This window comes from Opisthorchis viverrini, assembly GCF_000715545.1.
Source record: "Opisthorchis viverrini unplaced genomic scaffold opera_v5_3, whole genome shotgun sequence".
NCBI lineage: Eukaryota > Metazoa > Platyhelminthes > Trematoda > Opisthorchiida > Opisthorchiidae > Opisthorchis > Opisthorchis viverrini.
This window is the reverse complement of record NW_008751659.1, coordinates 5,130,309-5,146,817: the sequence shown is the minus strand read 5'-3', so window position 1 is coordinate 5,146,817 and position 16,509 is coordinate 5,130,309. Positions and strand designations below refer to the sequence as shown.

General features: G+C 43.5%; 1 protein-coding gene across 1 annotated transcript; it reads left to right on the top strand.

Annotated features, from left to right (window-relative positions):
- Nucleotides 1-379: 379 nt before the first annotated feature.
- On the top strand, nt 380-8,802 carry T265_00388 (hypothetical protein; the record flags this gene model as incomplete). Its single annotated transcript, XM_009164133.1, has 2 exons — nt 380-489; nt 7,118-8,802. The coding sequence occupies 2 exons, from the start codon at nt 475-477 to the stop codon at nt 8,363-8,365; spliced, it is 1,263 nt and encodes a 420-aa protein (XP_009162397.1).
- Nucleotides 8,803-16,509: the final 7,707 nt, after the last annotated feature.

Here is a 16,509-nt window from a genome sequence, read left to right as displayed (position 1 = left end):
ACAAAGTACGAACATTAAGAAGAACATTCCAATGCATCCGTTCTAGGGACTTCCAAAAACTGGATTTTCAAAACTGCGCAAAAACAAGAAAAATGCTAGCTCATCTGGTGCAAACGGGGAAACCTAGTTTGATTTTCATTCATATGCCTTCCCGCCCTATGCTAAGGCCAATGAATGAGAAAAGTACTTTACTATGTTAACCCACTCTGAGGCATGAACGTCACCCTTCGCGGCGCGCATGGCTCTTGCCGTCTGCTTTCCGTTTGTAGGAAAATCAGAACTGTACTTGAATGCTATCCTTATGAATTGGCCTTTGCTACTTTCGGAAATATCTTTCACCTAAATTTTTTGTTTTCTTTTCGGTTCTCGCTCAATGCAGCTTGTTCGTCACTCTTGATTATCATTCTGACGGCTTCATTCATGGAGGCCATGTAAGCAGTTGGTTACTACGTAGACGCTACAAGTTTGTGAGAAATGGATAAAGGAAAGGTAAGTTTATTTAGTCATTACGGCTTCGCTTTTCAAAAGTTCATTTCTGCGTGAACACTGCTTCGCCGTCAGCTAGCCAAAGGTAAACTGACTGGGCCAGATATATATGCGTTACTCAGCTCTGGGGTGAAAATCGGGGGGAATAACACAAACGCATGTGATATGGTTTTGGGCAAACCTCACTGAAAATAGAAGGGTTAGTTATCCTGTATGTGTTATACTGGTTAGGCGACTTACTGCGTACCTCAGAGGACTATCTTCCCCTTGAGGCCCCTCGATCAACCTTCGACCCCGAAAAAAAACACGAAAGCATTAAGTAGCAAGGTGAATAACATTGGCGATCACGAATCCCTGGGTGGCGCTTCCAAGGGAGACAGATGGTTGAAATTGTCGCGTCACATGTTTCAGACACCTAAACCGGGGTGCTTCTGCGGCATGCTTCCAATGTTCTGCTCTCCTAAACGTTCGTCCTAAGACCGGACGTGTACATTTTCCATCAGAGTCTCGTGCTTCAAGCTTTCGGAAGCTGTTTCATCTGGTACATCGTTCTCTTTTGATTCGGTCTGTGATGTATTATTTACAAAGCATTCGAGGCGTTAAAATAAGGATGATTAGCAATAACCACGCTAGTAAATGGGTTCCAAACCAGGTAAGCTACTTTCTTCCTTGGAGTCTATGTTTTTGATACGAGTCGCAGTTGAAGAATCACACCCATATGACCGACTTGGCCTTATTTTTGGAAATCCGTATAAGTGATTCATGTTATTTCTGCTGATCTGTCTCGTTGAATAACCCCTATTTTCGTAAAAATTATGAGTTTGTTTCCTTATGTCCTCACTTGCCCTCACTTGATAAAGGCATTCCTGCAAGTGCAAACTCCCGGAAGTGCTACGTCGGGCGCAGCTCATCCACAATATGAGTTCAAATGGTATACCAACTAGGTGCTGAAGCAGGGTAGAATCGGATTTCTTCGAATCAGAGTAGCTGTTTGGCGGACTTGAAGGGAAGTATATAGAAACAACTTTTCTCAAGTCCATCATGAAATACACATGAGTCATACGCTTTGCCCGTGTTCATCATAAGGTCTCCAATTTATTCAGCATTTTTGGCTGGATTTCATCCCGGAAGGTTTCCTCAACCTTCTCCGGACTGCTGTCCCTTCATGACAGTGAAGAATCAGCCCTACCGCGCTCCGCTTCTCAGAATAAGTTGAATTTGGCTCGCAGGATGCAATTCCCATTTGGACCAGTTTACTTACGAAGCGGCTACGCCTTTCTCAAGAAAATCTGTTTAGCCTGGTATACAGTAGTTTCTCAACCTTCTCCGGACTGCTGTCTCTTCATGACAGTGAAGAATCAGCCCTACCGCGCTCCGCTTCTCAGAATAAGTTGAATTTGGCTCGCAGGATGCAATTCCCATTTGGACCAGTTTACTTACGAAGCGGCTACGCCTTTCTCAAGAAAATCTGTTTAGCCTGGCGCTTCCGACTGTATCTTCAATCTCAGTCATGTAGATGCATTTGTTTTGGTAGCATGGTAGTGATTCAGATTTAAGTATATTTAGCTGATAATTAAATTACTAAACTGCCCGTTTTAGACGGTCCTTCATGCTCTCACTAATAATAATGAATCAGCCGCTAATATCTAAAGTACCGATTGGCCCGTCAATATTTTCAAACAGCCTACTTTTTTGACTCTGTTAGATGACCACCACATTCTTCAACAGGCATTTCTCGCCAGACATTCATGCTTTCCAGTTGGGGCCTATATTGTACTTTGTACCTGAGTGTCATCTGCCTTGTCGTTCGAGCTAGGTATGTCACACATTCGATGTAGCTCGCTGTTGTCACATGATGTTCCATCAGAGCTTTCACACGTTCTTTTAACACCACCCTAATGTTTCCACACTCGTATCTGTTAGCTTGAAAAACCAAAGTTTATGCCCGTTATTTCTCAGGTCTCATGATCCGTAAAACGTCGGCAAAGTACACATTTTAAGTACACTTCTTTATCCTGTAAATGGGGCTGTATATCAGGCGCTCCTATGTTTAAATGACAGCTGAAATAAACGGGTACAAAATGGTCGTATTACACACGTGCAGTGCAAACTCTATTTTTTAACCATCTGCGGGGTTAAAGAACTATCCGGAGTGAAGTCTTTGCGTTCTTCACACATTTCTCAACTTCGCGTGGTTGTATGAAGCAACAAACTTTTGGTGACGAAATTTCCATCGGAAGAGACACTAGTGTGGGCTGGTAGTAGTGACGGACTGGTAGCTTTTGTTATCTGAAGCCGTGGAATGTATACAATTACTTAGTATGTGTCCCCGCTTTGATACGAAAACAATGGTGACAGGAACATCGTTCACTCTGTCAGTGTGGTCCACGTGAGCCGGGTGTTGTTTCCTTGCGGTTTCATAGGAGAGGCAGACAATAGAGATATGAGCTCAGCAGGTGGGAGAAAGTGCCAGGTGCCTCAGTAAACTCAAGCTTCCAAATGATGGTGAGCGTCCGACAGACTATCGTAGAATTGCACTCAGTGGAGGCAAAACGTTTTGACCCCAGCTTCCGTAGGACATTCCGGCTCCTCGGGAACCTAAATGCTTGGACTTATATCAATAAGTGCCTATTGTTGCTGACTTCCAGACAAAGTAGCATGTTTCATCATGGCTAGTGTGCGGTCCTTTTCGTTCATTTTCTGTGATGGACGGACAATCTTTGTCAGGTGGATTCCCCTTCGAGAGAGATGCACCCTATTACGCATGGGCTGGCAGTAAATGGGTCTTGTTATTTACGACATTCATTCGACTCGAACACTCAGTCCAAGTCTCAGGTTTTTACCAGTTCTTGAACTACTGTTGTTTCCTACCCACTCTGAATAACGGTGACCTTGCTTTGTTTATCATAGCTTCTGGGTCCTGTGACCTTTTTCGCAAATTATTAGTCTTCTTATTGGTTAGTGATGGATAATTACACACGAGATATGACGCACGTTTTGTCGTACATCGATAGAGAGGATGTCCGTTTGTTGGTACGTTTGCGCAAAAATAGCCGCATGACGAATGCATGTGCGTCTGGTTGACCAAGTACCCTTCGTCAGCCGGATACAGTGCTCCTCTCTTATAGGAAACTTTTCTATCTTTTGGTTATTTCCTGTTCAATGGCTTCACGTAGGACTATATTTTATTGGTAGCGTGCTACCAACGAGGAATATTTTCGGACCGTGTTACCGTTCTATAAGCCAACTCATTCCATTGGGTGACGGAACCGACTGAACTCGAAAACGAATTATATAACGCGGTTTAATGTAGATTTAAGGAAACAGTTACTTTATGTGCACACAATAACGATCAACTATGTACTACGATAGCAAATTGACTTCCAGTATTCTCTTCGTTCTTGTTATTCCCTCTTTTGGGCCGATACAATGGGAGATAAACAAACAGACATTGGTAGATGTTCACTAGTTCCAGTCTATGTGGCAGACTACTGGTGTAGCTGCCTAGAAAGAATGGTAAATGTTAAGTAATTGCCGATTAGGGTGGAAAAAGCACCAAATGCGAAGACTGTCTGGAATGGAGTATTGAAGGTCCCAGACTTTGGGGTATTCACCTAAAGAGTAAACCAGTTTTTTTTTGCAGCGAAGTATTGGCATGCATGTTTGAAGGCAGTACTTTGCTTGATAAATTGAGCGAAGATGAGACACGTCAATGAATATACATGGGGAAGATAATAAACAAACCGATCTAGTAAGCATTGTAAACGCATGGATGAAGACAAGACTCGTTCGTGAACTGGGTTTCAGGCCTCGATTAAAGAGACGAAAGTCGTTGTTAAGTAAATCAGAAAATATGACGGCAGCAAAACCAGACAACCAAAAACACCATAATATACAAGTTTACACATCAACTTGTGTAGTTATTTGTTGAGTCTCCGTAGTTTCCAGAATATTGACTCTGTTCAGAGCCTAAATTAATATGGGAAATGAAAGCAGTCTGATAAATTTGGGACAGTTAATGTTAGAGAATAAACACATCAATAGACACTCGGAGAGTTCGTTCATGCGAGAATTTACCAGTACAGGACTGCCATTCCAGTAATCATGTCGTAGGTTGCTTTTGTGGTAGGAGACTAATAGATGAGCTAATGTTGTCTCTAGTGTGAACTATCGGACCGAGAAGATGCAACGGGTCAAGAAACAAATTTGCCGACATATTTAATCAGGTCTACTCGAGTGAATTGTTCAAAGGTCATTCCAGGTAAGAAAAAACAATCACAAGACCGTACGTGTTAAGAATATCCCTGTTTACAGAAAAGAGCGATTAACACTATCGTCCAGCCTTCATATACAGGGTATTATAAGAAAGATGGTCTACCGGCCAAAATTGAGGATACCGAACATCCATCAGAATGAAGCACCACACACAGCTGCTCGCTTGTCTGTTCTCAATGTAGCCCGTGTTTCCAAACATGGCTTTCGGTCACACGAACCTGAAATGCTACTGTAATCCCTCGAAAATAAACGTCATCAAAGAGAGGTCACTCCGCTAAAGAGGGCACAGTGGCCTTCCCCCGCCCCCCGTGACTAAATAGATACATCGGGATAAATTTTACTAGCATACCGGGATGTGGGAACTTGAGGAGCCACACACCAACGAAGAGTCGAGCCTTGCTGGAAAAGTGCAGCGACGTTCCATTTGTAGAGAAATTTTGTGCGTAGTCCACCGGTTCCCAAGCTTTCCCGTTCCTCAACGCACAACAACTTCACCCCTCATTTTATTTACAACGCATGAACAGCAGAATTGTTAAAAAATCTTAAAAGCAGTGGGGCTAATTACTACACATGCGTTCAAATGAACCTTCCAGCCTCAATAGAAGCTACTCCCTTAGAGAGTTCATAAAATTAATCCCCCGAACGGCAGGATGTGGTTTGTGATCCTTTCTAAGAAAAACCACCAAATAGGCCTAAAATAGTATCCCGTGTATCGCGTGCATTGTCTGTTGCCGGTTGTCCAGAGAGGGCATTAATGCACACTTCAAGTATTCCACACACTCTGACAACGTATTTTTACCGTACAGCGATGCTGGCATTCATTTTAAGGCTTTTGGAATTTGATATATTTTTAAACGCCAACGCACACGTTACAAGTTCTGTAGAAATTCGCATGACATGGGTTGATTACTTAGTGAACTTGCCAACTTAGAATATAAACAGGGAAGTCATAAAACCATGCCAGGTGAGGGTCTGACTACACACCAGGAGATTTGTTTGGATGATCCAGTGCCGTAATGCAACAGATAGCCGGAGGGTGTTGTCAACACACCACAAGTTTGGCCAGTTACCGTTGACTGGTTTACACCATGCATGGGCACCGTACAGTCATGAAAGTCTTAAGAAAGACTAATCCGAACGAACAATTAGCGTAAACTACGGAGAGCATGGTAGTGCACACTAAAGTACCTAGTGACAAATGGATAACAGCAAAATTCCGCCAGCAGCAAAGACTAAGTCGCGGTTTGTGTACACCCGTTTAGGAACTATGATTCACAGATCCACTACAGTAAATGAAGATGCGTATCATCAGCGTCTTGCAGAATAATGCAATGACGCGTGGCTTAAGTTATGGGGTTGATAACAAGAACAGAATTTCGTCCGTATGTGATGAAACCGCTACAATTATCCTCCTGTTAAAGACAACCTTTCTGATGAGACCAGTTGTGGTCGGTTCCTTGTGAATTGTTCGCGTGGTTAGGTGTCTCCTAGAAGATATCAAGTGTCGAAAGTGATGATCTCTAATAGTGTTCACAGCTGGGACGAATTTACTGCACTCTCTTGTCCCAGAAAAGCCATTCAAAAAGACCGATCAGAAATGGCCCGTTTTAAAGTTATGACCGTTTAAAAGGACAATTTCACATGTGTCCTCAGATCGACCCGTCGTGTGAATTCGCCTTTTTTTGGGGTGGAGTGTGGGAAACAAGCTCCATGGGCCGAACAAATAGATTAACGGTCGTTCCCATCTGAGAGTGATCTTTCTTGAGGTCTACCGATAAAGTTATGCAATCATGACTTCACTCTTTGGAGATCATTATACTACTGAAAATTGAACCAGGCTATTGCTTGATGGTGACATACATTGTGCACATTATTGTCATCACTCGTCGAACACTTAGTATAATTGGGTAGAGCTTAATGCAGATTCAAGCAGTCTTGATACGACAATTGTCCCTCAACGTGAAGAACGTCCACAACAGAGTGTACATTGAAGTCACGCACAGGTTTGGAGCCTAACGAGAGTCTCAGGTGGTGTTTGTAAACTAGCGGCTTCCCAAAGGGCTTTCACTCACTTGTACTTGGTGTCGGTGTCCATGGACGTTAGAGACCGTCTTAACAAGTGTTCGTTGTAATATAGGTGTTTTAACGATGGATCAAAATGGTTACTCCCTAGCTTCAGTCCATCATTGGATTGCTATCGAAATTTCGAGTGTGCACTGTATTATTCGTTCGTATGGTGTATAGATATATATGGTATATATATATATATATAATAGCTGAGGAATTGACTTCGTACTTGACTATATCTGTTCGCACAATTGTTTATTTCCTTTCCTTCTTCCGTTTTTCTTTCTAGCGTGTAATCTGCAAGTTTTGCAATGGCTACTACGATTTTGGAAGCGAACAGCCTGTTTGCTCTACATGTCACGCATTCGTTTATGAATTCTGTTCTACCTCAATGACGGAAAGCTTAATGTTGGACAAGAAGGAGGCGTCCAATGACAGTGGTAATGAGGAACCTGAGCGCGGTTCGGACTTCTATTCAACCACAGACTGGTATGATGCGTCCGAGTCAGTGGAATTCCCATCATCCACGAACGGTGGCATGAATATGCATTTGGTGGATGTCGAGAACGTTGGCTTGCCACAATCCCATGTGTTACAGCGCCCATGTCCTCTTCGTCAGCAGCAAAAATCACAACAGCAACACCAGTTTCTCAACTCGCCCAGTTTTCTTCCCATGTGTTATCACAAACGATCCACAAAGCATCCACAGCGTTATCCTTCTTTGGATGATCTCCCCACAGAAATATTACTGCATATATTTGGTTTGCTCGACGATATCTCTCTGTGGACGATGCGCCAAGTTTCCCGCAGATGTCGTCAAATCATAGATGAAGAGGTCTCAGATCAAGAGTGGTGTGAGTTTGTACACGTTCGATGGCCCCTTTTCACACCACAACATCGGGTCACTAGTTGGAGGCAGCTGTACTTGAACTTAATGGAAAGTGTCACTTGTCGGTTTTGTCTAGAACGGTTGCGATTTCCTGTACTGTTCCCAGTGGAAGCACCCAACTTACGCTTTCGTCGAATTGTGCATGAGATTAAAAATCTGTGCACAGATCCTCCTTTTGGAATCCGTGTATTAGCCCTGGATAAGGACACCTACTCGCATTGTCTGGCTGGGATTGAGGGTCCTCCCCAGTCTCCTTACCAGGGCGGTCTATTTCATGTTCACATTCTTGTCCCTGATAGCTACCCCATCCGTCCACCTGTGATCCGATTCCTCACTCGAATTCTGCACCCAAATATCAGTCTCCATGGTGACGTTGGCATGGATTGTATTCAGCATAACTGGAGTTTAGCTCTCACATTGGAAAAACTACTAATCAGCTTACAGTCACTTCTTACTGATCCATACACCATGGTTTGTATGGAGCCAGTCATTGGAACCCTGTACACACAGGATAGAGCTAGGTTCGAAGAGCTTGCCCAGTTGTGGACGTGGAAGTTTGCTTGTCATGACTACCTGTCCGTCGATTTTGTTTCTTCAATGGCCTTGCCTGATTACATGGAGCAAATACAAAGGCGTCTTAGCAGATGAAAATGTGTGTCCACTCCTGTCTGGTCGGCGTTATTCAGTTGCTAGTTGTTCGATTGCATTCCACTTTGTTTGCACATTCCTAGATGGGCGAGTCTGTCCCGTAGCCCACTAAAGGATGTGGGAACATTTGATCATGTCGGGCTTTCATTTCCCGTATCACTCATTTATCCTGCCACGAATGCACTCAGTGACATCCTTATCACCTAACTGTGTGTTGTACATCCTCCTGTTATTCTGGCAACCTTGTGTGCTGCGATACTCACGGACCCATGTTGGAAGGTTAATTTGAAACTTCGACTATTGATTTCGTTTATTTTTTCACGTCCTGCTTTAACCCTTTCCCATTGCATTTCCATCTTATTTGCTTTGAATCCCCTCTTTACCAGCGCGTGTACAGCTTTGTATGTTTCGCTTGATTTAAATGTCTTGTGAGTCGAAATATGCGTTTTCTCACTTTCGGATAACGTCTTCTCAGGCCGGGTCACTGGTCGTACATCACCGAACGTTGGTTTTGAACGGTTAAACTTCGATGTGACATGAATTGACTCTCAGGAAACTGCGCACCACCATATGTTTACTCACTGGTTCGACCTGGTCTGTGACATTGATTTTCATATCTAAATATGTCGTCCGAATGTTATCATACTTGTGGAGACAACAAAACGGGCCGGAAAGGGATCCCTAGATCCAGCCTGAAAGAAATCGTTGAGGCGTCTAGAGTTTCAAACACAACAGAAAAACCGGATAAAACATAACACCAAGGTAATTAGTGGGACGGTGTTCCCAGCCAAGCACAGCACTCATCTGACTCGTTCCCTGCACAGAATTTTAGTTTGGGCTCAGTCAGTCCGTCCTTTGTATCAAAACCAAGAGGTCAACCAAAAATTCCAAGGTACCGATCGGGACTAAGTAATCGTAATACATAGATGAAACCCCAATCATTGGCGTTTATCGAGTCAAACCAGTATTGGTAAGCTGTCAGCCGTTTCTGAGCTGGTTAATTACGTCGACCTGAGGCGGTTATTCCCGCACAGATGGGATAATTTCACATGAATTTTGTGCTGAGATGCATATGCACACTATCGAACGCCATGCATTCAGTATAAAGTAGAAGAATTAAGAAAAAAGGGTTAACAAGTTGGGACAATTTTAAAACCATTACCATGCCCAATCGGTGTTTCATGATTGTCGAATATGGAATGCTGAACTATTCAGATACTCAGTGAATGCAATAGGTGGTCTGTACCACGAGACTCCAGATGGCTCAAGTGATAGCAAATTTACTGACCGGAAGGTCAGTGGTTCGAACCCGACCTTTGCCTCTCGACTTCCCTTGTCTAGACTTGGGCGATCTGGCAGTATTCCAGCCCTCGTGCTTCCTTCGCGTGGCATGGTTGCTAGGCGCCGGAATCGTGATACAGCTGAATGATTCTATTTTAAAAGACGCGCACAAACACATTGTTAGCTAGCATTGGGTATAATTCAGTCTGGTCTATAAAACAACGGTCACAGAAAGTCACGTGGCATCGTTTTATGCTTAGCACACCGGAATGACCAGTGGTAAGGCCGCGTATTTGTGCAAGCTCTCATGAAACAGCTTCCCCGAAATCAACCACTGAGAAACCATGGGCATCCAACCGGTTTGATCGAAGCTACGCCTTAGTCTCAGTCACTCAATACAGATACAATAACCAGATTGAGGATTAAACCAATCGGAGCGGCGTAAATTCCCCACTAGCAGCGCACATCTGATAACATCCGTTACGTGCCCTCCACCTGCAACATTCACACCACATTCCAAATGGGTAACACTGCAAACAACGGTTCCGCACGAAAACCCGCTCAATCCCGATGACTGTATCAACTGTCTAAAAGACTTGTTGTGACGATTGTGACTGGGAAAGCCAACAAACAGCTGAAAGTTTCAATAAACGACTACAAGGGGCACCGGGGCGGCTCTAAGAAATGGGAGGAAATGAAATGAACTAGTCGTCGCACTCCATGCATAAGCTGACGAGTATCGGATCAACTTTCGTAACGTGAATACTCTTCAGCAAAATCTTGACGTTCGTGCGCAGAGGTGCTGTACTGAATGTGGCTTTTCAGAAAAATCCCTCGCGCGTTAACAAGTTTGACAGTGTGTTGGTTTATCTGCCATATGGTCCAGCCCAATTACTGACACACAGGCAACTCAAGGACGACAGGCCACACGTGAGACAGTAGTCAGTCTCAAGGTCAGGTATGAAACACGCGCAAATTGTGTGTAGCACGCACAAGCCGCAGGACAACCATTTATACCTTGCTTAAGGCCACCGATAATTAAAACTCAGTTCCCCTTAGTACATCCACTGTGTAGTTACCTACATTTTCGCTGTGATCCAGCAACCCATAATGTCGTTTGAGTTCACTTCGGAAATGAACTGATAAGTAAAATCAGCTAAATGGATTAGTAGCAATACAGTGAAGTGTAACACGGTACAATAAAGCAAAATCCGGTGACACTCAATAAAAAGTAGTACAGCGGTTACAAAACACATGAGGTAGGAAGGATAACGGTCGAACAAACCCTCATGAAGGGATGAATTACCCATGTCTCCTGTGGTCGTTGATAGTGAATCAGTCGACAGCAAAGAAATAAAACATGATTTACCTAGTATTACGACGGACCAAGCAACAATTCGGCGGGTAGTGTGCCTGTCAAGCGGGAAGGAAATGCAGTTTAGTCTATCTTGAAGATCCGCTGGTCAGTTGCGGCAGTCCTTTTTCCAAACCGCCAGTTAGGCCAACAAATTGGACTGGGAGATATGGATCGAGCGAGGGCGGACCAAAGCCATCACAACGAACTAACATGATTATGTCCATTGGGCTCTTTTTCAAGATGCCTCAGTATTTGGATTTCTGAGCTGTTCGAACCTTCCAGGACAGTGCTCCAACAATACAAATGCAAACAATGTCGATTTGGGCCATTTGGTCACGTGCACTAGTGTCTGGCCTATCACCGTATATTGTTAACTGTTGGTTCCGCTTCATAAACCGGCTTTGCGTGGGCACAATTATGTGTGATACACGGTACCATCATTTTCCATTTGATCTTTTTTACGGTTCCAAGATTAGAGGAATTTTCTCACTCTTGTGACCATCATTTACAGTTGTCAAGCTGCTTTACTCTGTTTTCGTTTCATCAGTTGGACGTATTTCTCGAATTCTAATCTACCTTTAATCACCGAATTAGCCCTCACCTGTGCCGGGAGTTCACCAAATATGCTTGCGCAGTTGTCATATTGGGAAGGCATTCGCGTCACCTGTAACGGTTGATTTTTGTGCAGCAGATCGTAGCGAAGACAGGGGCTGACAGGAACTTTTGTCGACACCGAGACTGATGAAAGCAGCTGAGAAATGAAGTTACATCCACGGAAAGTAGCGAGTTTTACTAAGTCAAATTTTTGGATGTTTCTCGAATTGAAGCGTTTCGGTGACTGAAAACATCTTGTTGTATTAAGTGCAACGTCTCTGAAAGACCGAGTTTTGAAGAAGCTAACTGATTTAATCGTGATCGCTTTTTGCAAATGCGGAGATTCTATGTGTATGTGATGGCCTACATCAAGGTATGCTTTTAAAGCCCTGGTGGCCTATGCATCCTATGTTAACCTTCCACTTTAGAAGACACCCTTGCTAAGTCGAAATCAAGGATCATGTGGTAAAAAGCTGGTGTGGGATCGTTTTCGTTTCCTGGAATCGAAAGAAGGTGGGTATCGAAAGGCGTGAAGTATGAAACTTGAGAAAACCATACCCCGACAATCACGGAAAAAGCACCACAGGTTCACTCGTTGGGGTCCTAATTTTCACCTCGTGTCATATTACCAATACATCAGTCCGTTCATCGGGCTATCAGAAATAGTTTTTCTGTTATATTTTTCAACTCTACTTCTCCAAATGACATATCTCCCACGTCTATTCATTCTTTCCTGAGCGTAACCGCTATTCGTCCATGGATAATTTTCAATCTCTCCTCACATCACACGTGTTGTAGGTTGTAGCAGTCCGTGCATGCGAACTAACGTTTTACCCAACAGATCTCAGTTTGGTGTAGAAGTTACGACTATTTCAGTCACTCCAATCAATTTTCAGCTGGAGGACAATAATGAAAATCACAAGACATGAACGCACCTGTCAACTGGTATCAACATTGGGGCAATCAACAATTTATGCGCCTCTCTGATAAGTTTGGTTCGTGCTTAGGTATGTAGTTTGTGTGAATGGGGAGTTACCCGGAGTGAGCAACATGAATGCGCCTACGTGACCCGCTTTACGGCCATAGATATCACACGTCTAGATATGAACCGGCCGAATCAGAGTTGCACATTGAACGCTAATTGTTATAATGCTGGTAACAATTGGCACGTGACCTTTTTGGTCATGTGATTTTGATTACATATCTCCTGATGAAGGTCATGTGAGGTGACCGAAACGATGAGCAATTACAACTCTTCTCAAATACGTTGTGTTGTTGCCAACTATCACACCAGACCTTATGTTGACTTGTTGAACTTTAATTTAAAAACCGATTAAATATCCGGCGTAGAATTGTATTCATTCAGCACTAAGTCAGTTTCCGTAATCCTATGAATTAGGCTTTTCCAGAAATCAAAGAACAACAAAGCGTCACCTGAGGGCCAAAGATAGTTCAACTTTGTATTAACGTAATGCACTGCTTATAAGGTTGCTGAAAATCCGTCGACTGCCCACAACCGGTTTAGCTCCTCTTGTGTCTCATCAGGTAGGCACATTCCCCTAGTTTCCGTCAACCTTATGTTTTACTCGAATCCACTAAATTAGCTTGGAACGTCATAAACGAGAGAATCGGATGGGTTACGACGGATTCTACCATAAAAACCAAATTGGTATGCAGATGAATGTGCCTCGGCAGTTCAACTTCCCATACTGTGCATGGAGTTAGATTGAAAAACATGGACCGTCCCGTGGATTTCTCATGGGTGTATCTGTGATCTTCATTCTACATGAAGGTTTTTATGCGGATAACCTATTGAGTCTAACTTGGCTTCATGGTAATTCATCCATTCCCTCGTATTAATTGATCTCCATCGGCTTTACTCCATCACGGCCTCCGTACAGGTCATTTACCTGGCCACCCCCTTCCGACACTGGTATACTAGCATGTGTCTATGCGTGTCACTGACCTACTGAACCACACGTTCGCTGCTCATCTGCTGTGTCTGCCCCTAGTTGTCCTGGCGGCATTTCCGTATGGTTTCACCGCCAATCAGATTCACGGGACTGACCTCGAAACCGAACGACCGCAACTCACACAACCGAGCCAACATTCCGCTCACCGTCATCTAGTGTATGGACAGTGATGCTGCGATGCACCGGCCAATGACAGACTTGCGGGCACCACTAACGTGGACAGTTTAGGTTTGTTGTATAATTTTGCTCACTTGTGTGTGTGAACAGTACGGGACCATCATACCTTGGCCTGACTCAGAGTTTCGTGTCGGGAACCTCAACCAAATAACCGGGACAACAAAAACAACCACAAAAGTTGAATTCTGTGAGTTTTCGTGAGGATAGGGCCAACGGAGTTTATCAATCATGGGATTTCGACTACCGCAACGCTCGAAATGAAAACAGTTTGTATGGGCAGAGCGGCCGTCTTAAACCTGTCCGAATTTCGTCGTTGATGAGGTCGGGTAAAAGATGTAGTTGTTTCACATGCGGTGTGTAACGTAGTGCCTTTTAGGCAAGTGTTAGATTTGCGAATCGATGAAGGAAAATGCAGCTGGTGTGATCAAACACTTGAAAATTTTCCGACTCATCGCTGTAATGTGTGGGCAACCCAGGCTAACTTTACACTCTTTTAATGAGTGGAACGGCTACATTCTGTGTCCAGATAAAGAATAATGTAGGTTTTGGAGTGAAACTCATTCGGTGATGAATAATCGATAATTGTGTTGTGTTTTCGTGCGGTGAGGTGAATTGCGAACAGACCTATCTTTACTGTTACTGGCACTTAGGGTCACAAATGATACGCAGCAGGCCTAAGCAGAGGTTACCACCACACAGAGGTAGTAGATGTGAGAGGCCTTGCTGTATTCCGCCCCCTGACAAGAACGACACGCAAGGCTCTGTGCACGCAACTACCATTGTAAACTGTGACGACGATTAGCCCGTTTTCAAATCCTATCACCAAACTGCGCTTTCTTAACTTCTGGTAACAGAAAGAAGTTTATTACGTTGACCTGCAGTATAAACTTGAAGAGCGGCCTATAGTGATCGGAGTCCGTCGAAGCTAACGGTAAGATATGTCTTGAGAAAACAGTTGCACCACTTTCTAGGCAAATGATGCAAGCATTGTGTTCTGACGCCGACAAATCGATTCCTACAGTCCACATTCAAATCAAAGGAGATTGATGGGAGTGTCGTGTCTACACGGCTGGAAATGTTTTTCTATATATTTCTGAATGATATACATGGAACGCTAACCTCAGTCTAAGCTAGAAATACCCACTAAATAAGGCTCATGTCCAAACGAGCGGGGCTGAGAAGATAGCCAGAGTTTTGGGGTTTTTCTGTCGAACAAACAAACTGCATTGTGTGATGAATCGGGTGAAATCACGGTCTACGCCCCCAGTAAGAGAAGGAAGACAGTCTGCTGTCAGCATGTTTTCGCAGATCTTAGAAGTGATGTCCTGTGAAGAAAAATGTTTCAACCTCTTAAATGTGGGCACGGACATTAGGCGGCATATTAAGTGAAAGAACATCGTGGCCGACAGAATTGTGTGACCCTCTCGTTCACAATAACTTAATACCGTATCACGGTTGTCTAGTGAAATTCATGATATTTAAAACTCGTTTCCACTTTCATCAGTTTTCATCTATAATTTTTAACTTTCCTATCTTTGTTCACAGTTGCTCACCCTGATGCATCTCTGAGCGGCCAATAAGGGATTTAGTTTCGGTTTAATTTCAATGGAAAGTTGCATCATCTGCTAAACCCTCCCGATTTGCCGTACTCACACAACGATAGAATTTACTGCAGACATGAGGGGGGATCCGAAATTACTAAGTAACCAACAAAAACTACTTATGTGAAGACAAATGCGTATGAAACGAGCAGAAAAATCACCGCTGACAGCCCTTCGAAAGATTCCATCAGTCGTTACCACTATCCACGCCGAAGTGTGTAAAGGACCGGGGGAACCGTGCTGTTTACCTTGTCCGTAGCTTTATTCATGAGGCCTTCATAATGAACAATGCTTGTACTAGTGAGGTGTCCTTAAAAACAGTAGGCGAAAAGTTTCAAGTCCTGTTGTCATCATCAAGCTCAACTTTACTTTTGACTGTGGTGTTGAGAATAAGAGTGGATAGACCACCCAATCTAAAACGAAGACTAAATTTAGAAGTGATATGGAGCAAAGCTAAGAACTTTAGTATCTTCAGTAGAGCCGTAGCTTTTACCGCTAGCTATTCCACTATACTCATTTGTTCTGGCAGACCCAACCACATAAAATGTGTTTGTTGCCGTAATCGGTTTGATTCAGAGTAGTAACATTGCTGACTTGTAAGGTCGTGGACCGATATTAGACAACATTTTTGTGAAAAAATGTTCCGTTAGGTGCAACCACAATAAGCATGGGCGCTACAGGAAGGTAACAAATCACCGGTTTAAAACAGATTTCCCACACATTTTTGCGTTTGTTTGAATTCAGCATACGATGGCCCATCATAACGTCAGCGAAGGTAGCTTCGTTCAACTGACATTATCTGCATGACATTTTTCGATTTCCGCCTAAATGATTAATGTGGAAAAGATCAGCTATCTTACGTAACGATTTATTCTCTTACCCGAAACCATGATTGAGAATGTAGGTGCAATTAATTTATTCTATCAGAACAGGTTATAACCTGGTATTCCTCACCACGGGAATTTATTCATTCTTTATCGACTGGGAAGTGTGACTCGCGTGATATAGCCTCGGACACTCATTGACCAGGCTCGCACAGCCTTTCTTCGCTTTGAGAGCCTTAGCAATTGGTAAACGCACCCAGAGATTTAGTCCGCCAAGCTCCAGTGGACACTGGATGATACAAATAGCTGTTGTTATTGAATTAAAAACTCTGTCCCA